Here is a 25,466-nt window from a genome sequence, read left to right on the forward strand (position 1 = left end):
CCTATTCAGGACGATCCAGACACATCACATGTGGCCCCATGCTTCCATCCCCCACGCTTCCGGGCGCGCCTCCTTTTTGTCTTAACCAAGCTTCCCCCCGCGCCATTAATTAACGGGCAAGTAATTTAATTATTACCATCTCTCACAGCCTAAATCGGGGGCCGCGTCCTCTTCGGGATCCCGAAATAGTAATTTACTTTCCCCCCCCCCCCCCTTCCCGATCCATCGCACGCTACAGCAAGAAAACCCCCCCACCGGGCCTTCGCTGTCGTCGATGACCAGTGGGCCCGCGAGACAATCTAGCCGTTCTTCATTTTTTTCGCTTTCCTGCCACGTAAACCGACCCGTGGGATATCTCGCCCCTTTTTCTAGTATTTTTTTTTCTTTTCGGTACTCCACGCTCGTTCTTTCGCTTTTCATCCCCTTCGCGTCCGTTTCTTCCCTTTCTCCCCCCATTTTTCTACCTCCCTTCTCCATAGCTCACGCTCCTTCACGCACACGCCTCGCTCGCGCGCGCACACAGGGGGGAGGAGGAGGCAGGTCGGCGGCATGGCGGTGGCGAGCTGGAGCATTCCGGCGATCCCGCGGGCGGGTCCGACAGCGAGGGGTGTGCTGCTCGGCGGCGCCTTCGTGACGGCCGCGCGGCCGCCCGTGGCGTGGCGGTGCCGGGCCACGCTCCCTAGGAGAGTGAGGCTCGGTGGCGTGGTGGCCCGTGCCGGTGCGGCGGAGACGCCGGTGGCCGGCTCCGGGGAAGCCGGGTTGCTGTTCTCCGAGAAGTTCCCCTTGCGCCGATCCCGAACGGTAACTTGTTCTGCTCTGTTGTTGTGATCTGCGGCGAAGCTATGCTTCGTTGTTTTTTTTTTGTTGGTGATGGGGTCTGTGGTGTTCAGGTGGAAGGGAAGGCGTGGGTGAGGGTCGATGCGGAGCCGGATGGGGAGGGCAAGTGCAAGGTTGTGATCGGGTGTGATGTAGAGGGGAAGTGGGTGCTGCATTGGGGTGTCTCCTACGATGGTGAGCAGGGAAGGTACTCGCTGATTCTCTCTCCGAGCTGTGTCTCTGTTTGCATGATTTATGAACTATGAGTGCATCCTTGTTTTGATCATCCGTGGGGAGTTGATTTGTGCATTGTTGAGAGCGTCGTTTGAATCAACGATGGTTGTCAGACTGGCAGGTATGTCCTCATGGTAGGCTGCTTTCCATATCTATGTAGCCTCACCGGTCCAGTCTAAGCACTTGTATATGTATATAGTGAAATTACTGTCAAGTGTCAATGCAACCCCTTAATCTTTATTTGGCTTCGATTAGAGGAAATTATAAACAGGTTCATTATGAAAAATTCTTACAAGGTGGGTGCCATTGATTTATGGCTATACTTGGAAAATGCGCGCGAAAAGAGAATTTTGATTAGGTGACGGGGTAGTGCCGTAACCATGTAGGTTGGCTCTTATCCTGTTTTTCTTTTTTATTTGGAATTTCGATATAGCGTTGAAGCGCGAGGTGATTAGAAATAGGCATATCTGCAAGATAGGAATGATAAGTTCTTAAATTTCAATTGCAGGTTGCCCGGTGTTATGTCTCCTTATCTCCTTTGGAGTTGTCTTGATATTCCAATATTCTATACGTTACTTAAATGGCACGATAGTTTTGCAAGGAATATTTAGAATTAATATTTGTCATATCTTTTGTTTTTGTATGTATTCAAGCTTCAACATACATACATTTCTCCCCGCAAAAAAAAAAGAACATTTCTGTAAAAGGCAAAAAATTGAATTTTGTCGTCTTTCAGATTTAGTTGTTGCTGTAATGTCCTTCCTTGAATGCAAAAATAAATGATCTAGCTCCTGAAATATATGGCATTCTTTATCCTTATTTAGTGACCCAATTTATTGTTATCACTTGTTTCTATAATTTTTTGCAGAGAATGGGACCAACCTCCTTCAGACATGAGACCTCCCGGTTCAGTGCCTATTAAGGTTGTTCTAATCCTATGAAAAACATGTTAAAGAACTCACTACTGACATTCACATCCCAGGGATCTCTAAGTTTGTTTGATGTCTGAGTCGAAAGCTCGTTGCATCCTGTAGCCATATTTTTTCTCATTTGATCTTCCTATTGCTGAACAATATTTCAAACTTTCAGGACTATGCAATTGAAACATCTTTGGACACTCCACACAATTCAGAAGGCAAGACGATTCATGAAGTGCAAATCAAAATTGATAAGGGCACATCAATTGCTGCTATCAATTTTGTTCTAAAGGTTCAAATTTTACGCTGCTGTATGCTTTCTCTGCTGTCAGTTTTATTTCCTAGGCATTCTGTACCATGTGTCAAAAGGCCTAGAAGTCTACGACTGGCCCATTAGATTCGTAAAATTGCTGAAAGTGCCTAAGGTGGGAAGTTGTCTTCCCATTTTTTAGTTGTCTAAGAAAAGAATAATATATAACCCCTACAGGTATATCTGCATACTAAAGTATTGGGAGCGGATATACTAAACACATGCCTCTTAGATCTATAGATTAGTTGTTAAATGCACTACTCTTTCTTTTAATTACTACATTTTTGCATTCATCTTTTGATTTGAATGTCTCGATGGACTGCTGCTTTGCTAGGAAGAGGAAACAGGTGCTTGGTTTCAGCACAAGGGTCAGGATTTCAGAATACCTTTAAGTGGATCCTTTGGTGGAGATCTACTAGGAACAGAACAAGATATTGATGTCAGGCCAGGTTAGGAAGTATTTTAGTGAATCATGTTTTAGATTATTACTATAGTGGTTTGGCACTTTGTTCTTTTCATTGGTTGGTTTTTATGTTATATAAAAATGCATTTCCTTCTATAAGAAAATAATCTTATTTAGGGTTAAAATCTTAGTAATTTTCATAGGATGCTTGATCATGAATATTACCACATTGAAAATTTACCCCATTTGCACCTTTCATATTTCAGTTATCTAACATACTCACATCTCTGATTTCTTAGGGGCTTTAGGTCACCTATCTAACGTGTTACAGAAACCTGAGGGACCTATTGCTGAGCCTCATAAAACTGTACCCGATGATAAAGGTTCAAGAACCAAACACATTTCAGGTTTCTATGAGGAATACCCAATCTTAAAAACGGTGTATGTTCAGAATTTTATAACTGTTAATGTGAGGGAAAACAATGGAACAACTAAACATGCTGTGGAATTCGACACTGATATTCCTGGAGAAGTTATCATTCATTGGGGAGTTTGCAAAGACAATACCATGACATGGGAGATCCCCCCAGAACCACATCCACCTGCAACGAAGATATTCCGACAGAAAGCTCTTCAGACCATGCTACAAGTAAGGACCTTGATCCCTTGGTAGAGGCAAAGAAATGACATTTAATTGTATCAAGCTAAAGTACAAGATAAATGTACTTACAAGCTGTGCTATATAAAAATTAACAAGTAAAGGTGTTCTGGAAAAGTAAGTCAGGCTCATTTGTATTTTTGGTATGTCCTGATTCTATCTGCGCTCCAAAAACAGGGAATTGTATCATTTGCACTTCTTAGGTTGTCTGAACTTGAATTTACCACTATGGCATATGCATATGTGGTAAATCATGAAAGAATGCTCGCTATAGAAAAATAAAAAAAGGAACATTTTTTAAGTGTACAGAAATGATTTCACTTTTTTCTTATTGCTTAAGAAAAGTTTAAAACTCTTCTTTGTTTTCCTTTTTGAATGGTACCTTCAAATGATCCATTATTAAGAGGGTTACTTTTAGTCTCCCTTTGATCAGGGGAAATGTGCAAAACTTTATATCAAGATTCAAGTCAACATTTTGAAAATCTGAAGGAAATTGTGAAGTTCTTTGTTTGTCTCCCTACTCCATTACCGACAGACTGGCTTCTTTTTGGGTTTGATTTCTTCCTTTACTAGTCTAGTGAGGGCAAGCATTTTCTTATCAGCAATTCTCTTTCAACAATCCTACATCTTCAATGTAGGTGCTGTTTTTTGGGGATATTTTGGTAGTAGTACACTATGTTCTCTAAAATCACTGAAAATGCCTCAATTGATGCCTTTTCATTTTTCAAGATGGTTTTGTATTAATGTTTTCAATAGTTTCAGCTGTGGGAAATCAGTTAAGTATCACTCTTCACACATCTCTTATCATACTGCAGCAAAAAGCTGATGGAACAGGCAACTCTCTATCATTCTTACTGGATGGAGAGTATTCTGGTCTGATTTTTGTGGTAAAACTTGATGAGTATACTTGGTTGAGAAATGTGGAGAATGGATTTGATTTCTACATTCCTCTTACAAGAGCAGACGCCGAGGCTGACAAACAGAAAGCCGATGATAAGTCTTCACAAGATGATGGCTTAATCAGTGATATAAGGAATCTGGTGGTTGGGCTGTCGTCTAGAAGAGGTCAGCGAGCGAAGAATAAAGTTCTGCAAGAGGATATCCTACAAGAAATTGAGAGGTTAGCGGCAGAAGCTTATAGCATTTTTAGGAGCCCCACAATTGATACTGTAGAGGAATCTGTTTACATTGATGACTCATCCATTGTGAAGCCTGCTTGTTCTGGTACTGGATCTGGATTTGAAATATTGTGTCAAGGATTTAACTGGGAATCTCATAAGTCAGGAAAATGGTATGTGGAACTTGGCTCAAAGGCCAAGGAGTTGTCATCGATGGGTTTCACCATTGTCTGGTCACCACCACCTACTGATTCTGTGTCGCCTGAAGGATACATGCCAAGGGATTTGTATAATCTAAATTCCAGGTATATCTCTGTGTGCACAATTATTGTGTTACTTTAGTAATGTTTTCTATGAAATTTGAAATATTAGTAATATTGGTGCTAAGCTGGAAGTTTACACTTCCGCTATCTACAAAAAAATGAGATGGGATAGTTGGTAAGTTAGAGATAAAGCTAGTAACCAAGTTAGAGCTAAGATGGTGCTATGCTCCAGCTTGTTTTATGTAAAGCCATGCTGTGTACATGAGTTGATTATGATGGATAATCAGTCTACCCTACCTTAAGTTTCCTTCTTCTCCGTTGCCAAAGCTTCTTCCTCCTTGCTGTTTCCAAACCAATCTACTGCTAATTCTCCATTGCCTACCTCAGCTAACCTTCTACAATCTAGCATATAGCACTTGTGCTGAAGATTTTAGTACTACGCTATCTAGTAGAAACGAAAACCTGGGTAGCATATGAAATTCACATATGGATTCTAAAGGAGAAAACCCCTTTTATACCCCTAAAATCTCTATTAAAGGCACTATTACTGCTGCAGTAGCTTGTTGTTCTTCTATGGTTAACACTACCACCACTATGCAATAAATATTTATATGTCGCTTGAGGCATCACTTGTCCACTATGATGCATGGATACGCGATACTGGTACGGCGATACGAGATTTTTTAAAAAACATCAATACGTCGATACGGCGAGTATATATAAAAATATGTTTAAAAATAAAATATAGGGAACTACAAAAGGGTAAAGCAATAAGATTATCTTAAAATATATTCTATGAATTGTTGCCTGTTACAAAAAATATAGCAAATATAGCCTTGTATTACAAATATAGCAAGTATATTAAAGTTATAAATATATCAGAAGTATAGCATTGGGTCTTTAATGTGCTATTGAACAAGGAGGTTACACTGCTAGGTATCAAAGAAGTATCTGATAAGTATCGTGTGAGTATCGGTATTTATTTTTTCTTTTTTTTCCATTGTTTAATGACCGATACTCCTCCGATACCGTATCGACAGAGTATCGGACGTATCGCCGTATCGGATACCGGTACGGCAAGAAATTGAAGTATCGGTGCATCATAGCTTGTCCAGAAAACTGGCTCTCATCCTACTTGATTTTGACTACCCTTATGAAGCTTCTTAGTTGTTGTCTTCCTTGTTTCCAAAAAAAAAAAAAAAACAATGATTTTCAAAGGGAAAATTATGACACTGAAAGATCTATGCCTTTATACAGCATAATAGTATGAACCCATCATGTCAGCTCATGCCATTCATTAATATGATATCATCAATGTTTCAGATATGGGACCATGGAAGAGTTGAAGGAGGCTGTGAAACGTTTTCATGAAGCCGGTATGAAGGTTCTTGGTGATGCCGTCCTGAATCACAGGTGTGCTCAATTTCAGAACCAAAATGGCGTCTGGAATATTTTTGGTGGACGCCTTAACTGGGATGATCGAGCAGTTGTTGCAGATGATCCACATTTCCAGGTGAGGTTCCACCTTCCCTTGCAAACTATTTAATTAGAATTATTTGAAAATGTCATTCATGAATGTTCATTATGTTAACTAAGTATCACAACATTATGATTTTCTTCATGAACTGCTGGTTTCATTTGCACAAATATTTTCCTCCAGTGGAGCTTGATAAAGTTATGCGAAAATAAGCTTAATTTAACCAACAAATGATGCTTGGAGATAGTCTCATTGAGTGACCTACAAACTTTGATAGACTCCACCTTTTCAACTTGCATACATTTAGTATTGGAAGTAAACACAGATTAGCATCCGAAATAACATAGAAATTGACATAGTTCCAAAATGGAAAAAAGACATACTCAAACTTCAGCAGCCATGAACATTGATCAATCATAATATTGTTCTACATGCCTATTCCATTTCATTTTACTTAACAATGCACTATGTGATGTACTAGACTTACTTTCTAATTTTTGGGTAAAACTATATGTCCTTGTAGGGAAGAGGAAACAAGAGCAGTGGAGATAACTTCCATGCAGCCCCAAACATTGATCACTCGCAAGAGTTTGTGAGGAGTGATCTTAAAGAATGGCTTTGTTGGATGAGGTATGCTATCTTGTTTTTTCTTGGCTAAAACTCCTTTTGTTGCTCATGCTTAACTATATATGTGTATTCCCCATGCGAAGGGTTGTATGTTATAGCATCCCCATGCAACAGATTAAATAGATTTGATGTACATACATTGTTTCTGGATGGCGTGTTTAGCTGAGTGCTAGTTTTCTTTCCTCATATCACATTCTTTTCAAAGCTATGTTTTCATATATGTTAGTTTACCTTGCTCTTACCACAAAATGGAATGTACACAGTGCACATCCTCATCAATATCACAAGATTCTTTTTCATGCTACGATAATAGGTATATATTGTAGGCTGCTAAGCTCCTATAATAACAAACTGGATTGGACAAATGCTACACCTGAATATCTGCAAATTGTCATGGGTTCCACCATATATATATGTATATATATTTTTGCCATGTAGCTTAGGGATGATCGATTCTGTATCTATGTAATTGTGTAGTGCTTGGACATATGCAAAAAAAAGGGGAAGATATTGCAGGAGCTTTACCCTCATTAATACTGAAACTATTTCTTGGAGCCAATTTATTAGGGAGTATTGTTGGGAACAGTAGCTTACTAGTCCTAATGTGGTTGCTGCATATTTTCATTAGCTGAACAGGATAAATTAAATCATAGAACATAGCATTAGAGCAGCATTCCTGAAAACGTTAGCATCAGATGACTTCATTGTATGTTTGCTTCTGCTTGACTTGCAGAAAGGAAGTTGGATACGATGGATGGCGACTTGATTTTGTTCGCGGATTTTGGGGTGGATATGTCCACGATTACTTGGAAGCAAGCGAACCATATTTTGCAGTAGGAGAGTACTGGGATTCTCTCAGTTACACCTATGGTGAAATGGATTATAATCAAGATGCCCACAGGCAGAGAATAGTTGATTGGATAAATGCTACAAATGGAACTGCTGGTGCATTTGATGTTACCACGAAAGGAATACTTCACTCTGTGAGACTCCATTTTCTTACCAAGTTTTATAATAGTGCTTATGGGTGATTTAGTATTTTTGAAACTCTAGAATTTATATGCCTTTCCATGGTTTGAGCTTCTCAGTTCGGATATGCATCATGAAGAATTTCCTGCCCTTTAGCATTTTTCTTTTGGGTGGAGGTATACTTTGTCCTTCAATTATTTGATAATTAAAGTTTTATTGCTGCTATGAAGACGCAGCATGCTGAACCACATTAATTAAACTTGCATCTTTGGCAGTATTCCTGTTCCATGGCAATATTTAAAGTCTCATTAATCTGTTGTAAAGTGGTTTTCTGATGATAGTTAACTCATCCATGATTGTAATAGCCAATTCTGCCAGTTTGAGAAGGATGCTATTGCTCTGGATTAGCCATGCATATTTTGTCTTACACATCTTTTCTGGTATACAGGCACTGGAAAGATCTGAGTACTGGCGTCTGTCTGATGAAAAAGGAAAACCCCCTGGAGTGTTAGGTTGGTGGCCTTCGCGTGCTGTCACATTTATAGAAAATCATGACACTGGTTCTACTCAGGTACATTACAAAATCCCTACATACACAAATAAGTATTACTCCGTAGCATTATCTTCAGAAGGTTACTATATGGCAGCATGATTCTGGCAAATCTGACATCATATTTTTGTTATATTTGCATAGAAACATCACAAATGTGCAACGACCTGCATGCATTTCTTAATAATAGTCAGATAGTTGTCCCTTTTTTTGAACGCTGCTTAATTTCTTGTTTTCAAACAACTAAATTTTGCTCAGCCCATCCTTGTAGAACTCTTTTGAAACTGGAATGCTTTTATGGATACTAATCAAATTATAACTGGAGCTGTTAAGCTGTGTTCGAACAAAATCATGGCTAACTTTCTTTGATATCTTTGTAGGGTCATTGGAGATTCCCCTTTGGTATGGAGTTGCAAGGCTATGTCTACATCTTAACTCACCCAGGCACTCCTGCAATCTTCTATGATCATATATTTTCGCATTTACAGCCAGAGATTGCTAAATTAATTTCTATTAGAAATCGCCAAAAGATCCATTGCCGTAGCAAGGTAAAACTTCCTCTTGTATCGTATGGTACCCCCTCTTACCCTCCTTGCCCTTCCCCACTCTATTCATGTTCTCTAATGCTTGAATTTATATAACATTTACAGATCAAGATACTGAAAGCAGAGGGAAATTTATATGCGGCAGAGATTGATGAGAGGGTAACAATGAAGATTGGCGCAGGACATTTTGAGCCAAGCGGCCCCACAAACTGGGTAGTTGCTGCCGAGGGACAGGATTACAAGGTCTGGGAAGTGTCATCGTAGACTTGCCGCGCTGGTACTTGCAGAACTTCTATTGTAGACAGTATACAACCATTCGGTATAGCTCACAAAAGGAAAACTGAATAGCACAAAGCTAGAGTTCGGCATCCTGCTGATGGTACCAAGAAAAGAAGTGGACAGCAAGGGCAATGGAACCACTTGTCCTACCGAAAAGATTTCACCAATGCAGTGAAATTACATTGTAAATTCGAACATTTGATCATGCAGAATCACCGGTTATCCTGTGAATAATTTGTCTGCAGGCAATTCGCCTGTTGATGTATGCATGTTCTTTATACATTTTTGCAGAGATACCTCCACCATGTTGGAGCTATGTAATACTATGTGATACACTTTGGCGATAAATAAATGAAGTGCATGCATTTCTTGCTATCTGCAAATGTTAGTACCAATTTTTCCTGCAGTGTGTGTGAGTGGATCATAAAAGGTTGAGACATCTCCCATTTCAAATTGCACCAGTTTTCGATGTAGTATTGAAACCAACATGGAGCTTACAGTAAGATATCCAACAATAGACAAGATGCCAGTGACAAGAACATTAGTATGGATTCAGTTTTAACTTCTAAAACATGCCACGGGGAAACACTATACTACTACTACTACTACTACTACTACTACTACTACTAGGTGGGAAATACTCAGAATGATGCTACGAGGCCAAGTTTCCAGAGTAAAGATGCCACGGCACCAAAGAGGTTAACCAGACTTAGTTTCACTAGACATCAGGAGCTGCTGATACGGGACGATACCATCCTGTCCTACTAGTATACCAAAAAAAGGGATCGTCATCATCGAATCATCGCCATCAGGAGGGGGGGCATCAGGGCTTGAGAACCAGCGACAGTCCAACCTTGGAGGCCTTGTCGATCGCCTTGGTGTCGACCTCGGCGGAGAGCGTTAAGAAAGACTTGGGTCTCCACTCGTGCTGGATGAGGGCGCTGACCATGCCGTGGTTGTTGTAGCGCGCCTTCACGGTAGTGAGAGGGTCCAGGGCGTGCTGCATCCCGAAGCTGAGGGTGTTCTCCTTGGTCGAGAAGCTGTGGGTCAGCTCCGCTCCAGCAGCCGTACCTGACTCTTTGTTCACCAGATGGTAGTAGGACGCAGTGAGGCTGTCCCCTTTGTTGTTCCTGAAAATGGGAAGCCAAGGATTTCACGCATGGATACAAAAGAGAAACTGCAACATTACAGAAAATTTGCTTCGATTAGGAGTTTCTGAGAAGTCAGATTAAGAGGAATGTATCCTCAAGCTAGCAAACAGGTACGCACATGGAAATATTGTAGACATGAATCGTAAAATTGCAAGCAACTTAACAGTGTTACAGTGGGCACGTTAGAAGAAAACACTTACAGCGTCAGATCAGCAGCAAGATCTGAATTGTTGATGGTCAGTCCAGCATCGTACTTGGTGAAGTCCCCAGTAGAAGTATCAACTGCAACATCAGCACCGACAGCAACAGATTTGTTGCCGAACACACCAGAAAGGTTAACCAAAGGCTTTGAGGTCAGGCCAACACCGAGGCTGATACCAGCGTAGTCATGCAGGTACTGGAGTTCAGCCTGCAACCACAAGGCAGAGAGTCACAAACGGTAAGTCAATTTGAAATCTAAAAGACCCAACCAATCTAGCAGAGATGAAGATGCATATACCTTCCCAGCTGTCTGGTATGGAAAAGGAAGTGATACGATTTGCTTCAAGCCTGATACACCAAGGTCTTCAGTTGTGATTGTAGTTAACACCTGGGAAAAGTTAAACACAAATCAATCACCAGTAGATAAGCTACTGACTCAATTTATAGTCCATCACCAGCGAGTTTAATCAGGAAGTAATAATCAGATAACATTTGATAGATGAAGGGCATTTTCAAGGAGAAACTTGCCTGAGAATCGGAAGTAGCTTTCACATCCAGCATCACATTATTGCTCTTCAGCTTGGTCTGGATCTCGCTAAAGATAGCTTCATCTTTCATTGTGCTTGCAGCAGTGATTACCTATAGACAGAATCACAGAAATCAAATAATAAGAGTCATATTTGATTATTATATTAGTAGACAACAAGATATCCAACGCAATCTGCAATTGACACCCATGATACAAAGCATCAGTACAAACACGGATTGAGATCCTCTGATCCGTACAAACACACACAAGTTGACGTTGACATGCAGCATCTACTGAAGGAAAGATCAAACAAAGCAGTACTCGTATAAGCTAAACCATAAAAAATTATCACTGGGAACCTCTCGACTGAAACCCAAAATTATCAACAAGTCAACTCGTTGCACAATTTAAGAACTACGAAATTAGTAGTAAATTCTAACAAAAAGAAACCCACTAAACTGGCAACGGAATGGAAGCATCTTACTATAACAAAGTGAAACCTGACGCTGACAGATTGACCACCCATCGATCTAACAGAAATACATAAAAAATCCAAAGCACTCTTCGATCACAAACCGAAACCTGACTGATTAGCCACCTGTCGATCGAACACAAAAACCCCAATCGACCCTTCCATCACAAACCGAAACATGACGGATTGACCACCCATTCATCCAACAAAAAACCCAGTGAATCTTCGATCACAAACTGAAACCCGACAGATTGATCACCTGTTGATCGAACAGAAAAAACTCAATCGACTCTTCCATCACAAACCGAAACCTGACACTGACAGATTGACCACCCATGGACCGAACAAATAAACCCAGTCAATTCTTCGATCACCAAACCGAAACCTGACAGATTTACCAACCATCCAACGAACAAAAAACCCAGTGGAAACATCGTAACAAACATCAACCTGACAGATTGACCACCTGTCAATCGAACAGAAAAACCCAATCGACGCTTCGATCACCGATTCACCATCTCATCCAACACCAGGAAGGAGAAAAAGTAAAATGCACTATCCATCAACTCTTCAACCCAACTCAACTCAAAATCAAATCAGACCAAAACTCAGTAAACCCGCAGGTCAATTCCACAAACACACTGGCCGCAACCCGCCACACACACAAGCTCGGACCACACCGAGCCCCGCTAACCAACACAACTCCGACACGCACATCACACAGCCACCGAGATCCTCCTACTCAAACCATTCCAAACCACCACATACACACAAACAATCGAAAGCAAGCGAGCCAAGATGTCCACAAGAAAGGAACCAGTAAAAAGCATGCGGAAATCGGTAATGCTCACAACTCCATTGTTGGTGTAGGTGGTCAGGGTAAACTTCTGGTCCGTGTGGAAGTCCTTGTACAGAAGATCTGCAAAAACACCAGGAAAAGCAGCAGAAATCAGCAAACCACTCCACTAAAATTTGCTCAAGCCAGCAACCGCCACCACCAATCCCCCCCCCCTCAAAAACCACCCAGAAAAAAGAGAACCAAACAAGATGAAGAGCGCGTGTACACCTCTGGCCTTCTTGCCGATCTCGAAGTAGAGGCCGGGACCCGGCGCCGCAACGGCAGGAGGGGCGTCCTTCTTGCTGACGTCGGAGTTGAGGCCGGGAGCCGGATCCTCCACGGGAATGCCGGTCTCGGAGTAGACGCCGGGGACCTTGCACTCCGTCTCCGCCTCCATGGCAGGAGGAACGCTTCTGCTCGACTCGATGACTACGCGGCGGCGGCGGCGGCGCGAGGAGCGGGGAGAAATGCGGGCGCGCGGTGGTGGTGTGGGGTTTGGAACTTTGGAGTGGTGGGGAAGAGGGGGGGAGGAAGAGGAAGCGTCTATTTATAGCGGCGGGGGTGGGGCCGTGGGGGAGGAGCTGGTTGTGAGATGGACGGCACAGATCTCTCCCCGCCGTGGCTTGTTGTGAGATGGACGGCCCAGATCACTCTCCCGTGGCTTCCGTGGCCTTCTTTTTCTTCGGGGGCAAGAAGGTGAGGTTGATGTGGCTTTGTGCTTTCTTGGGGAGTGAGTTGGTGGCTTGGTAAAATGGCATTATACTGAGTTAATCCGTGTCATTATCACATCCCCTCTCCCCCTTTTGTCTACAGTAATACAGATTCCCCACGAATTACTAGTATTAAGTTACAGTACAAAACTTTACTTACAGTTAATTATTACCTATACGTGTCCAGAACTCAAAGATTGTAGTACCAAACTTTCGCAAAAGAAAAAAAAAAGAAAAAAGAAAAGTTCTAGACTAAACTGGGCCCACTTTTGTGCTAATCCGAAGACCACAAACCAGTGGGCCACAATACTGGTGAGCCGTGGGTGACACTGGGCTTGGTTTAACCCATTGGGCTTTTATCTTGCGCAACTACAAGGAATAAGTTCACTTCATGACCCTCAAATCAAAAGCGATTGAAATCTAATCCATTACCCTAAACCACAAAATCGAATATTTCGACCACCAAACTCTTAAAACCAGTGTAATTTGACTCCCTAGTTAGTTTCGGAGGGCGGTTTCGCTGACGTGGCGTCTACGTGATAGTATTGACTCAGTCTTCTTTCCACATGGCGTTGACGTGGCATTAGAAATAAAAAATATGCGTGGGACCCATATGTCATTCACACACAAAATAAAAAAATTGTGGGCCCCACTGGCATGTTGGTCCCACGTGTCATCTTCTCCCTTTCTCTCCCTTCTCTCTCCCCCTTTGCTCTGATTTGATCTCCTTCCCTTATTCGGTCTCCGCTGGATCTCCTCCGCCCTGGCGCCCTTTGCGTCGAGGTCCACGGCCGCCCTCTGCGCCGAGGTCCACGGCCAGCGTCGCCGGGCCCCCTCCGCCGCGTTGCTCCCCACGGCGCCCTCGGCTCCGAGCGCATCGCCCCGTCCCAACGCCGCCATCGACCCCTCCGCTCACTGCTCCTCCATGGCCTGACCAGCTCCCGTGACGTCCATGGCCGGACGACGACGTGCTGCGCTGCTGCCATGTATACAATCGAGGAAGGTTGAAGAGGGGAATAACGACGCGTTTGTCAGGTTGCTGTACGCGTCGGCGGTGGGCTGGACCGTCCGGCTGCTGCCCGCCCCCTCCATCTCCTCCTCGTAGTCGTCACCGCCGACCTCTCCGACCACGCCGAGTACCAGTTCGAGACCAGATCGACAACGACGACAGTTCCCGAGTGCTCGGAGCCCCATGAAGATCTTGGCGGCGATGGCCCGCCGCCGCCGCTCCCGCCTCTTGTTGTTCTCCCTCTCCTTCCACGTCGGCTTCCTCCCCGCCGCCGCGGCCGCCGCCCCGGACGTCATACCCACCACCTCCGTTCTTCCCTCACCTGGTCTCCTCTCCTCTCCTCTCTCCACTTGGTGAGGCCGATGGCGAGGCCGCCGCCGCCGCTTCAGCTCCCGCGGTCGCCGCCGCTCTGGCCCCCGACCGCCGCCACTCCAGCTTCAGTCGCCCGTGCTCCCTGCGGCCAGCCGAAGGGGAGAGAAGAGAGAGAAAGAAAGAGAGAAGGGAGGAAGAGGGGAGGAAGAAGAAAGGCAGAGAGAGGATGACATGTGGGGTCCACATGTCAGTGAGCCCCACAATTTTTTGTGTGTGAATGACTAATGGGTCCCATGCATAATTTTTTTATTTCTAATGCCAACTAAGCGCCACGTCAATGCCACGTGGAAAGAATACCGAGTCAATACTGCCACGTAGGCGCCACGTCAGCGAAACCGCCCTCCAAAACCGCCTAGAGAGTCAAATTACACCGATTTTAAAAGTTTGGGGGTCGAGATATCCGGTTTTGTGGTTTAGGGTCGATTTCGATCAGTTTTGAGGGTAATAAAGTGAACTTATTCCCAACTACAAAATGTCGAACAGTTGCAAGTTCCACGCTGCCGGTGAAGCGAACTGTTTGTTCTTCCACACCACAGTTGGAAGGGAACGGTGTGTGAATGCCATATTGCCATGTAATTGTTCTCCGGAGAGGAAAAAATGAGGCCAAGAAATGGTTGATGCACATGAAGCTCTTGGCTGCTGTTGCATTGCATCAAGCTGAGCCAGATAATCTGCTATTCAGCCCTGGGTACGCCTGCAAGATGTTCGGCAGAATGCCCCACAGGGGTGCCAGCAGCTCATGGGCGGGGTGCACGGTGCACCGTCTGTTGGACGGAGCGCCTGACAGGAACAGAGCACGCCGCGTCGCCGGGGAATGTGAGCTTTCTCTACATGTTCTGTTCATTAGAGTTGTTCATAGTTGAAACGGTAAGAATTATGTATGGCCACTATGCACTAAGATACAAATCAGATATCCTTATTATGGTTCACCACAAACCCAAGGGCACATATATATACAGTCTAGCAAAATATTCACTCATAACTGAACTTATTCTCCACAGCGAGCCGTCATTGTTTTCTCAAATGAACACAATCAGGCTAGCTTCTGCAAATAGTTATTTGATAGCTGGGATGATCATTGCAAAGTAGTAAGCCAGCGCCACAGGAACTGCAACCATCATGCCAACAATTATCCTGCCATAAGAGAGATCAGTGTAAGGTGTTGGTTAATGATGCTTCCCTGCTTCTTCATATATACAAGCATAGGATCGTATCGTGGTAGGTGATCTACTTACGCAGTGCTCAGAATATCTGCTTGGACATTGTACTCCTTTGCAAACACAAACGGAACTATTCCTTGAGGTAGAGCTGCCTGAATGTGATTTTGACAGGTTAATCGTAATTTCTGTGGTTGAATTGTTCAAAGTTACAAATAATAGCTCGTCCAAAGAAAGAACTAGAATATACCTGTACAATGGCTATCTTCAGCAATACTCCACGCATTCCAATAGCATAAGAAGACATACCCATTAGTGCTGGTCCTAGAAAGAACCTGATGGCTAATGCTAGTAGCATCCTTTTAGCTCCACAGGCTATAATTTTAGTTTGTAGAGCAGTGAAAAGGCCTGTGATTAGAAGTATTTAGAATTTATAATAACATAATTGGTTTTCGCAAAGTTTAGACGTATTTAGAAGTTTATCTGCATTGCATCAAGCTGAATCAGATATCCTGCTATTCTTACCTAGGCTGAACATTGCCATTCCCAGCCCTCCATCCGAGAGCATCCTTATAGAATTGCTGACAATCAACGGTAATCTTATGTGCCACCTGTGGGTATGTTATGGAGTTGTATGAAGTAAGTCAATAACAGCTGCATTTCTGCTTGAAGCCAAATTGATTCATATAAACTCATTAACATACCTGAAGCCGACCAGTGCCCAAATTAAACCTATCAGGCATGCATACATGTTGGGGTTCATCACTAGCTTCTTACCAACCACCAACAAAAAGCGAAAAGCACAAGAACATCTTGCTGATACACCTTTTGCCTGAACATCTCCATATCTTTGCTGTGTAGGTCCTCTAGTACCTGATTCTGCTTCAATTTTGAAACATGACATGGGATAAAAACCATCGAACTAATTTAATAAAGAATAATAAGTTAAATTCCCAGAAGATAAGTTAAGCTGCTTGCTGGTGAGGCGTATATGAAAAAGAAGTTCAAAATATACTTCAATCACTGGATAATTCAAGCAAGTTCATGTACAATGTTTCAGACAAATCTATTGCGTAAAGTGAACTGCATTACAATGAAAAAGTATGAAGCAATTTCTCCTTGGCTGTGTATATCCACTTTTGGATATAGAGGCTGGATTATCTAAAAAAATGAAGTAATTTAAATGATTGTACAGGCAACTTTAAATTGGGCTGTAGCGATTCAAATCTCTGTTTCATTCTGAACTTTAAATACTACAGGTGGTTTCTAGACAATATAGTTACTTAGTTGTATATTTGTGCAGAGTAGGCCAGTTCCTGTTAGTATGACACTATAGTTGCTACTGCAGATTAAAATAGAAGTGATGCAAGTAGAACAGTATTTCACTTCATTGGTTCTTCTATTAAACGGAGAATTAGCTATGTTCTCTTTGCTTAGTGTATTCTCAGTTCACAATAATATGATTGCATTATACGACATCTATAAGATCAGTTTGAGCTACCATCATAGAATGCATATTTTCTTACATTGGTCACTTAAACGACATTTATTTGAGTATCTAGCAGGCTTCTTTCGTTTGGAAAGTAAGATCTATAACATTTGCAGGAGTTTTTCATTTTTGCAACTATTTGTGAAGGTTAGCATGGGCGCACACACAAAAAAAATAATGAAAATCAGAAGAAATATAGTTGGTACTAGGAAACGATGCTCAAATACTAGTTCATTACTTGAACAATGTTATTTCGAATTGGAGCCAGGATCTTGGATTTCTAATCTTAAATAAAGATGTAAATGTGTTTAAGCCATGCTGTTTCGAGGAAGCAACTTCAAATTTCATCCTAAATCGAGTCAGTCAGTTTAGGTACGTACCTGTAGTTTCAGATGATGTAGTGGTGGCCATTCCATTAGCAGCCCGAAGTTCAAACAAAAATAGAAGAAGAGTGTACCAAATTAGGCTCTGGAGGACTACTATCTGACTTAGTAGTTTGCCGGCTTGCTCACCATACATTCCTTTCAGCAACGGGATGCCAACAATCAGTGTATTGGGAAGTGTTGATAAAGAAAAACCAGTAATCAGCCAGTCAAACTTCTCTGCACAGCATGCTTTGGAAATGGCTGCAAATCCCAGCAAGGCAAGCGACTTTTGTAGGATATCCGAGTATATGAGCTTGATATTCATGTCATAAGGATCGGTTGTGGAAATGACCTGAAAAGAGAGCAGAGGAATAGAAAACTTCGCCACAAACTTGTTGATCCCAGAGCACTGCTCTGGGGTGAACAGCTTCCACCATTTTATGGATAGGTAGGCCAGTATCATAGCTACATATAGTGGAACTGTCGCTTCAAGAACGAGGTAGATGTCCTTCCAGGACACCATAATGGATGAACCTGAAGAACACTCCAACTCTCCTGCCCAACTGGGATGTAGAAAGTTTTGGGCATACTGTAGCTGTCTTATATAGACCACAGACAGAAGCCAGGTTTTGTGCAAACTTTTCCATGCAGGTTTTAGCATTAGCAGAGTCTTTGGAAAAATTGTCCAAATTGCCCATGCTGGATAAATGCCAGTTCCGTTATCGTTCCTATGTGTGCAGTAAGGACATCTGTTTGAGTGAATAATGATAATGATTTGACCATATTTATGTGGAATTCTAAAGAAGTAAAACACTGCTTGGACTAAATCCTGATTCATTGTTTTCAATCTGCAAAAAGTCTCCTGGTGTTTTCTTATGTTATTAGACATAATAACAGTGAAACCCAGTTCAGAATAATGGTGAAAACCCAGTGCAAAAAGTGTGTGAAGTTTTGATATTCTTCTCTTTATGTTGTTGACTCAGTGGGCCTTTAGACCTCTATATTTATTAACATTAATGCCATAACAGAGAAAATCTGATGTATTTTTTATGAACCTTTCAATCTTTGTAGTGGCCTTCAGGTAGAGCTTGCATAAAAGAGACTCTCGATGTTTTATACTCTTTAAGATTTTTTTAGGGCAAAGAAACTGTTTTCGTGACTTTGACAGAGTTACATGTTGCATTGCCTGTCTGGACTGACGTATCACGGCAAAGATGTCTTGATGATGTGCGAAATCAGGCCGTGTTTAATGGACTATGTCTCTTCTACATTCTGCAGCCAGTTTGTTTCCCCATGATTTATCAGTAGGGAAACATTATGCAGCATGCTAAGCAGTAGAATGACCAAAGCATGTGCTCCAACAGTTTAAAGTCAGAATAGCATTTCTTTTTCTTTTTCTTTTTGTTTCTAGTCAGCAGAACAAGACTTGAGAAAAAGAAATTGGGTGACAATTCCAGCAAATAACACAGAAGCTTTGGCATAGCTTGTCGGTTTGGTGTTTCACTGATCATCAGCGTTAAATTTTAGTAGTGGCATTGTGGTCCTCACGGTCTCACTTGACCGTGAACAGCACTCACTTGATTTGTACTTTTACACAAGTTTATATTTGAGTTGTTGTGCATTGGTTTCTAGACCGTATGGCGGCCTCACCTCTCTGTTTACATGCTGTTAAAAAATTCTGATATTTCGACTACAATACCTTACTTGTACTGATCCTATGTATGAATATATCAATTGTTTTCACATCCTCGTAAATTGATCAAATTGCCATTTGGAGTGCAGTGACGGGCTCATTCCTTTGAAAGTATGCTGTTCAAAAGATAATTGTGCTGTTTATTGTCCTTTCAGGTTTGCTGTCATTTTCTCGGGAAAAAAAAAACTTTGCTCCAGGTTCCTGCAATGTACCAGTCCTACAAAGCTGATAGGTCGAAGGCAAGAATAAAGAAGTTAATTGTGGAGGAAGCAATCAAGCAACGAAGAGATGTACATTTACAGTTCACCAGATTTTCCATGTTTCTCCAAATATGGCAAAAGACTGGAATGAGTGCTTCGGTGAAACTTGCTTTGCGTTTTCCCCATAAATAGCAACATTGCATCATCTTTGCTCAGGGTTTGCATTTACGACTTCTCTTTATGCTCTTCATCAGCTGTTCTCTGAAGAATTTGTGGCCGTCAATCCTTGCAAGCTAGCAGGTTCCCCAGTTTTGCATCTTTTTAACTTTACCACCGCCCATCCTATCACTTCTTTGCATGGATCAAACTCTATCCTGCAGCTAAGATGCTTGTAAAACCTATCACTTCTTTGCATGGATCAAACTCTAGGCCAAGATGCTTGTAAAAGGGGGTCTCTTCAGAAGGATTCTTGAACGGAGGAAGTAAGATTAATCCGACAGCAAAACATCTGTCCAGGACTTTTGTCAGGTTTGTTTTACACACGCCAAAGAGCTGGAGTAGGCAGCAGCCCTTGCAAGTTTGCAGGTTACCATTCTGATCTGATTTTGCAAGGCTTCACAGAGTATCTCCTTGGCTTTTTTACTCCCCTCTACTTTGCATGTCTGTGACCGTGATTCAGTGAACTTGGTCCCTTCCAGGAGGCTTGCTGAAAGGCACATCAATCTTCAGAGTAAGGGCACGTTTAGTTCGCGAAAAGAAAATTTTTGGTGTCACATCGGATGTTTGACTGGATGTCGGAAGGGGTTTTCGGACACGAATAAAAAAACTAATTTCATAACTCGCGTGGAAACTGCGAGACGAATCTTTTGAGCCTAATTAATCCCTCATTAGCACATGTGGGTTACTGTAGCACTTATGGCTAATCATGGACTAATTAGGATCAAAAGACTCGTCTCGCGATTTCCCCCCTAACTGCACAATTAGTTTATTTTTAATCTATATCTAATGCTCCATACATGTATCCAAAGTTTCGAGAACTAAACCAGGCCTAAAGCGAGGTGCCGCTATTCGCCGTGGCAACGTGAAAATGTTACTGTCTTGCTTGCAGGCTCTGCCGAGCCTTCCCCGATAATCCACTGGTTTTCACTCTTCCTTCGTCGGTTAGCCCTGCGAGTGTAGTGGTATGGACGGGCGCAATCATATGCAAATGCAACCACTGATCAATGAAAGGAGCAGATGTTCAACGCATGGCTGCCGTCGATCAAACTCAGTTCCAATAATTGAGTTGTATCTCGTACGTATAGCAATTTCCATGGAACGGGCCACTCCCACGCGGGCCAGGGTTCGTAGTCGCGTTCGGCCTCGTCAGCCCGCGCGCGGCGAATGCTCGAAACGGGAAGTCCTTTCGTCAGAGTAGCTCACAAGCCGTAGGCCGTAGCGTGTCAAACCAAATGCGACCGCTCCGCGACCCGGCGAAGCTGGCAGCGGCGGCCTCCTCGCAGCGGCACCTCCGCGAGATCCACGCGCACCTCCTCGTCTCGGGCCGCATCGCGTCCCCGTCCCACCTGGCCGCTTTCCTCGCCTCCCTCGCCTCCTCCTCCTCCGACGACGACGACGATGGCGACCTCTCCTACGCGCGCCTCCTCCTGCCGCGGCGCCCCGCCACGCTCCTCGCGCACAACTCCCTCCTCCGCGCCCTCGCTCGCGGCCGGCGCCCGCACCTCGCCTTCGGCGCGTTCCGCGACCTGCCGCTCGCGCCCGACAACTACTCCTTCACCTTCCTCGTCCGCGCCGCGACCGCCCTGGCCGCCGCCGCGGCGTCCGCGCTGGACGCGGCCCTGATCGCGGGGAGCGTGCACGCGTCGGCGCTCCGCCACGGACACGCGGGCGACCCGCACGTGCAGAGCGGGGCCGTCTCCATGTACGCCGCGGCCGGGGATGTGGGTGCCGCGCGGGCCGCGTTCGCGGAGATCGCGAGCCCGGACGTGGTGTGCGTCACCGCGATGGTGGGGGCTCTCGCCACTGGCGGCGAAGCGGACGCTGCGCGCGAGCTGTTTGACGGAATGCCTCAGAGGGACCATGTCGCGTGGAACGCCATGATCGCCGGGTATGTGCACACGGGCCGGTCAAGGGAGGCCTTGAGGCTGTTCGACGAAATGCGTCATGCTGGCGCTGCCGTGGGGGAGGTGACGCTGGTGTCAGCGCTCACTGCCTGTGCGCAATTGGGCGCGCTGGAACGAGGCAAGTGGGTGCACTCGTGTGCACATAGCCGTGGGATGCGGCTGTCGGTCACGCTCGGCACCGCGTTGATTGATATGTATTCCAAGTGTGGCGCGGTGGCGGCAGCCATGGAGGTGTTTGACAGCATGGGCGAAAGGAACGTTTACACTTGGACCAGTGCAGTGAGTGGCCTTGCGATGAATGGCATGGGGAGAGACTGCCTTGCGCTGTTCAAGCGCATGGAGAGCACAGGGGTTGAGCCTAACGGTGTCACCTTTGTCGTGGTCCTCCGTGGATGCTCCATGGCTGGGTTGGTAGATGAGGGACGAGCATGCTTCGATTCGATGAAGAGCAATCATGGAATTGATCCTTGGCTTGAACACTACGGTTGCATGGTTGATTTGTATGGTCGAGCTGGGCGTCTGGATGATGCCGTGAACTTCATCAATGGCATGCCATTGGAGCCACACGAAGGCGTGTGGGGAGCACTACTCAATGCGTCACGGATCCACAAAAACGTTGAACTGGGGAAATATGCAATGGATAAGCTCATGGCGATCGAGTCCAAGAATGATGCCGCCCATGTCCTGCTCTCTAACATCTATGCAGACTCGCAGAACTGGAAGGGTGTCAGCAATGTTCGGAACATGATGAAGGCCAAGGGAGTGAAAAAGGTGCCTGGGTGTAGTGCCATTGAGGTTGGTGGCAAGGTGCATGAGTTCTTTGTTGGAGGCAAGACACACCCAAGACACAAGGAGATCGAGATGATGCTTGCAGAGATGAATCAGAGGCTGAGGCTGCAAGGGTACATTGCGAACACAAAAGAGGTGTTGTTTGATATCGAGGAAGAGGACAAAGAAGATGCAATCTCCTTGCATAGTGAGAAGCTGGCCATTGCATTTGGCCTAGTCGCGTTGCCGGAAGACATGGAGATTAGGATAGTGAAGAACCTGAGAGTATGTGAGGACTGCCATGATTATACCAAGATGATATCCAAGGTCTTCAACAGGGAGATTGTTATGAGAGATAGGAATAGGTTTCACCATTTCAAGGATGGAGCATGCTCCTGTAAGGATTACTGGTGATCAATTTTGATGCTATTCTAGCGCATCCATTCTAACATATAAATGCGCGAGAATAGCATCACTCTGGAGCCAAGGCACGGTGATGGTCGAAGGTAGAGATTAGCGGATAGATAGATCGGAAGGAGATATGGGCAACTTTGCCATTCTCACATGGCTGGCAAATGGGCACAGAACTTTGTGACATTCTGCCAGTAGCAAATGACAATGTAAGTGTGCCCCTCGACTATGTGACAAAACCTAAAGCATTCTCATGCGGGGATTACTTGATGATTTCTCTGTATGATAATTGAAACAATCACAATTTTCAGGATGACATTTTATAGTAAATCCAGTGTTTAAATCCTATAGATAATGGTAAGCCGAGATCTAGCTTAGGCACAAGAAAATACAGTTTGTGGTATCCAATAGCTCTTTATTAAGGGCGAAGCAAGATGGGCACATCGAAGTGTGCCAATGCACAGATGCAAAAATCATCAATAGCATATATCAAGGATCATTGTTTTGTAAACTGAAACTCCATGTTTGCTACAGGATATGAACTATGAATCTACCAGCATATAAGGAATACTCCCTCCGTCCAAAAAAAAAACGAATCTAGTACTGGATTTGACATATTCTAGTATAATGAATCTAGAATGTCCAGATTTGTAGTACTAGGATGTGTCACATCTAGGTTGGTTTTTTATGGGACGGAGGGAGTACCTGGGAAGCCTTCCAGAAAAATGGATAAACCAATTAGCGAGCAGGAAGAGATATGATAAGGATTGTTTTGCTATTTTTTATTCATGAACATAAGTACAAGTAAAAATCTATCGAGTTTCCGGCATCGAGTATGCAAATAAAGGGTAAAACTAGTGTTTTTTGTGTAATAGTTCTTCACTTAGCGTGTCACCCGCTTGGTACATCTCCAGTATTGGCAACAAATTTGAAGCAGCAGCCAAAAACACACATTTGTCATTACGAACCTGTGGAATATTGAAATACAGCTTAGATAAAATTCAGTAAAAGAACTCAGAGATGCAGTTAGTTTCCCATATCCTAATAATACAATGAATGAGGCGGAAGCACATGCGTGACATACTTACTTTGGTTCCTCTAGGAACAGCCTATAAGTATATTTCAGCAGAAATTATGAATGACAAGAACTCATGATACTCTTTTTTTAGAGATGGGTATTTTTTACCCGGCCTCTACATCCAACCAGATATATGCAACCATTTAAATTGGGAACTTAGCTCCTCAAACAACCCAATCTGAAATTCGCTCCTATTAAAATTTGAACTCAGGACCTTGGGGTGTTACTCAGGTCACTGTAACTACTAGACTACATGCCCTTTCGCCAAGAACTCATGATACATGAATAATGTTTTGAATAGACTAATTAGTACTCTACGGAGGTTTTGTGTTGTAATGCTCCGTCTGGTTGCGAAAACATGTTTGGAACATTGACATGGTATCAAAATGCATCTTTCACCACTAATTTCTATTGCAAATTTTGAATATATTTACAAATGTTGATAGATATTATAGTATCATAGAGTACTTAAGAGACAAATATGCACATTATTTCCATGTATCAAATCTAAATATTAAAAATGTATTGATATTCAAAGTTTCAAAAGTTTGATGAGATATATGTCCAAAACGACACGCTTTGGAGACTGGAGAGGGGTAACTAGGAGCGGATAGTTATTCTGTTTAATAATCAAAACTCAGGAGTAGTGGGTATTTTTGTCTATATATGCTTTGTAGAATAGAAAAAATAACACTGCCATGATACGACGATTAATAAACTATGCTGTTATAGTACAAGAAACCTTAAAGCACACTTAACATTCTAGAATAACCATGTCACAACTACCTACAAGTTTCATTCATTATACTACTGCACATATAGAACAGCACTGAGTTTTGGTAGTAACCGTTTGTGCATCATGCTATACTCACAAGAGATTAAAACCAAATTGGAAACTGTTCGATCACAAATCTGGGGAAAAGGGGTAAAACTTTTGGTACCTCATGAAGACCAGCCAAACTTTTTCATGGCATCCTTGGTTCTCTTCCGGAGCCTCATGAACACAATGACCATGCAAGCCAGTACCCATGGTGGGAAGTTCAGATTGCCGAGCTTGGATTCCTTAAGCCACTCGGGCATCTTGCCCTCCTTCAGCAATACTGCAGCAACTGCTGTCATAGCTGCCACACCAATCATCACCTTCGTGACGGGCTTCAGCAAAGAATCCTAACCAACCAACCAAACAGACCAATCCATCAAGTACTCACATGATCACATCACTTCGACTACCTAAAATTGAGCGAGCCAGAGAGAGCCAACCGATCCGTAAGGCTTACCTTGGGCTCGCCGTCGAGGAAGATGGTGGAACCAGCGACGTAGGTGAGGAGGGAGCGGCCGTTGCGGGGGTGGAAGCGGATGGCGACGCCGCGGGTGCGGGAGGCGGGGTGGAAGACGAAGACGGACTTGAGGCCGTGCTGCTCCAGGATGTCCCCCACCTCCAGCTGGTCCTGCGTGTACCCGCCCAGCGGCGACCGGAACACGGCCACCGGCCCCCGCCCACGCCGGAACAGCTGCACCTCGACCTCCGGCTTGGCCGCCGCCTCCGATCCAGGCTTCCCGCTGGGAGCCGGTGCCGGTGACTCCTCTTGAATCGCGTCGTCGCTCGTCTCCGCTACCGACGCCGCCGCTGCCGGCGCCGGCGCGGCGGCCTTGTCAGCTTCGGACTCCATCGGATTGTTTCGATCGGCGACTCAGGGTTCAGAGGCGAAGGGATCTGACAACCTGGTGTTCTGC

The 25,466-nt window shown here is 43.9% G+C and overlaps 6 protein-coding genes across 8 annotated transcripts; 2 read left to right on the forward strand and 4 right to left on the reverse strand.

Annotated features, from left to right (window-relative positions):
- Positions 1-446: 446 nt before the first annotated feature.
- Positions 447-9,541, forward strand: LOC4325575 (alpha-amylase 3, chloroplastic). The gene is made up of 13 exons (XM_015794134.2): positions 447-801; positions 891-1,024; positions 1,919-1,973; positions 2,140-2,259; positions 2,612-2,726; positions 2,980-3,329; positions 4,154-4,761; positions 6,043-6,232; positions 6,720-6,826; positions 7,557-7,806; positions 8,241-8,363; positions 8,723-8,890; positions 8,993-9,541. The coding sequence occupies exons 1-13, from the start codon at positions 550-552 to the stop codon at positions 9,149-9,151; spliced, it is 2,631 nt and encodes an 876-aa protein (XP_015649620.1). The 5' UTR covers positions 447-549; the 3' UTR covers positions 9,152-9,541.
- Positions 9,542-9,696: 155 nt separating this feature from the next.
- On the reverse strand, positions 9,697-12,870 carry LOC4325576 (mitochondrial outer membrane protein porin 4). Its single transcript, NM_001401460.1, has 6 exons — positions 12,586-12,870; positions 12,371-12,438; positions 11,047-11,157; positions 10,817-10,906; positions 10,518-10,726; positions 9,697-10,296 (listed from the first exon to the last, which is right to left on the reverse strand). The coding sequence occupies exons 1-6, from the start codon at positions 12,752-12,754 to the stop codon at positions 9,990-9,992; spliced, it is 954 nt and encodes a 317-aa protein (NP_001388389.1). The 5' UTR covers positions 12,755-12,870; the 3' UTR covers positions 9,697-9,989.
- Positions 12,871-13,979: 1,109 nt separating this feature from the next.
- Positions 13,980-14,372, reverse strand: LOC107281066 (protein BZR1 homolog 1). Its single transcript, XM_015783603.1, has one exon. It carries the CDS (start codon positions 14,370-14,372, stop codon positions 13,980-13,982), a length of 393 nt encoding a protein of 130 aa, XP_015639089.1.
- Positions 14,373-15,304: 932 nt separating this feature from the next.
- LOC4325577 (probable auxin efflux carrier component 8) lies at positions 15,305-18,054 on the reverse strand. Of its 3 annotated transcripts, XM_015794191.3 has the most exons (7): positions 17,812-18,034; positions 17,475-17,720; positions 16,310-16,487; positions 16,131-16,216; positions 15,856-16,013; positions 15,684-15,760; positions 15,305-15,582 (listed from the first exon to the last, which is right to left on the reverse strand). In XM_015794191.3, exons 1-7 carry the CDS (start codon positions 17,894-17,896, stop codon positions 15,504-15,506), a joined length of 909 nt encoding a protein of 302 aa, XP_015649677.1. In that variant the 5' UTR covers positions 17,897-18,034; the 3' UTR covers positions 15,305-15,503. The 3 variants fall into 3 exon arrangements, with proteins under 3 accessions (XP_015649677.1, XP_015649666.1, XP_015649668.1); XM_015794180.3 differs by having other exon boundaries at positions 17,475-18,054; XM_015794182.3 differs by having other exon boundaries at positions 16,310-16,484; positions 17,475-18,053.
- Positions 18,055-20,746: 2,692 nt separating this feature from the next.
- On the forward strand, positions 20,747-22,984 carry LOC4325578 (putative pentatricopeptide repeat-containing protein At5g40405). Its single transcript, XM_015794144.3, has one exon. The coding sequence runs from the start codon at positions 20,804-20,806 to the stop codon at positions 22,655-22,657; it is 1,854 nt and encodes a 617-aa protein (XP_015649630.1). The 5' UTR covers positions 20,747-20,803; the 3' UTR covers positions 22,658-22,984.
- Positions 22,985-23,119: 135 nt separating this feature from the next.
- LOC4325579 (uncharacterized) lies at positions 23,120-25,464 on the reverse strand. Its single transcript, XM_015794212.3, has 3 exons — positions 25,010-25,464; positions 24,674-24,899; positions 23,120-23,622 (listed from the first exon to the last, which is right to left on the reverse strand). The coding sequence occupies exons 1-2, from the start codon at positions 25,400-25,402 to the stop codon at positions 24,675-24,677; spliced, it is 618 nt and encodes a 205-aa protein (XP_015649698.1). The 5' UTR covers positions 25,403-25,464; the 3' UTR covers positions 23,120-23,622; position 24,674.
- Between the last annotated feature and the right edge of the window lie 2 nt (positions 25,465-25,466).

The sequence above is a fragment of the Oryza sativa genome, chromosome 1 (assembly GCF_034140825.1).
Source record: "Oryza sativa Japonica Group chromosome 1, ASM3414082v1".
NCBI classification, from domain to species: Eukaryota; Viridiplantae; Streptophyta; class Magnoliopsida; order Poales; family Poaceae; genus Oryza; species Oryza sativa.

Bases quoted from the DNA above. Each gene is read 5' to 3' on its own strand.
- LOC4325575 (XM_015794134.2), top strand. From the start codon at position 550: ATGGCGGTGGCGAGCTGGAGCATTCCGGCGATCCCGCGGGCGGGTCCG. The intron at 3,330-4,153 runs GTAAGGACCTTG...ATCATACTGCAG, and splicing joins CTCTTCAGACCATGCTACAA to CAAAAAGCTGATGGAACAGG. The intron at 6,233-6,719 runs GTGAGGTTCCAC...ATGTCCTTGTAG, and splicing joins CAGATGATCCACATTTCCAG to GGAAGAGGAAACAAGAGCAG.
- LOC4325576 (NM_001401460.1), bottom strand. From the start codon at position 12,754: ATGGAGGCGGAGACGGAGTGCAAGGTCCCCGGCGTCTACTCCGAGACC. The intron at 12,439-12,585 runs GTGTACACGCGC...GTGTTTTTGCAG, and splicing joins GATCGGCAAGAAGGCCAGAG to ATCTTCTGTACAAGGACTTC. The intron at 10,297-10,517 runs GTAAGTGTTTTC...TCCCATTTTCAG, and splicing joins CTTGCTGCTGATCTGACGCT to GAACAACAAAGGGGACAGCC.
- LOC107281066 (XM_015783603.1), bottom strand. From the start codon at position 14,372: ATGACGTCCGGGGCGGCGGCCGCGGCGGCGGGGAGGAAGCCGACGTGG.
- LOC4325577 (XM_015794180.3), bottom strand. From the start codon at position 17,982: ATGGTGTCCTGGAAGGACATCTACCTCGTTCTTGAAGCGACAGTTCCA. The intron at 15,761-15,855 runs GTATATTCTAGT...AATCACATTCAG, and splicing joins TGAAGATAGCCATTGTACAG to GCAGCTCTACCTCAAGGAAT. The intron at 15,583-15,683 runs GTAAGTAGATCA...CTCTTATGGCAG, and splicing joins GCAGATATTCTGAGCACTGC to GATAATTGTTGGCATGATGG.
- LOC4325578 (XM_015794144.3), top strand. From the start codon at position 20,804: ATGCGACCGCTCCGCGACCCGGCGAAGCTGGCAGCGGCGGCCTCCTCG.
- LOC4325579 (XM_015794212.3), bottom strand. From the start codon at position 25,402: ATGGAGTCCGAAGCTGACAAGGCCGCCGCGCCGGCGCCGGCAGCGGCG. The intron at 24,900-25,009 runs GTAAGCCTTACG...TTGGTTGGTTAG, and splicing joins TCCTCGACGGCGAGCCCAAG to GATTCTTTGCTGAAGCCCGT.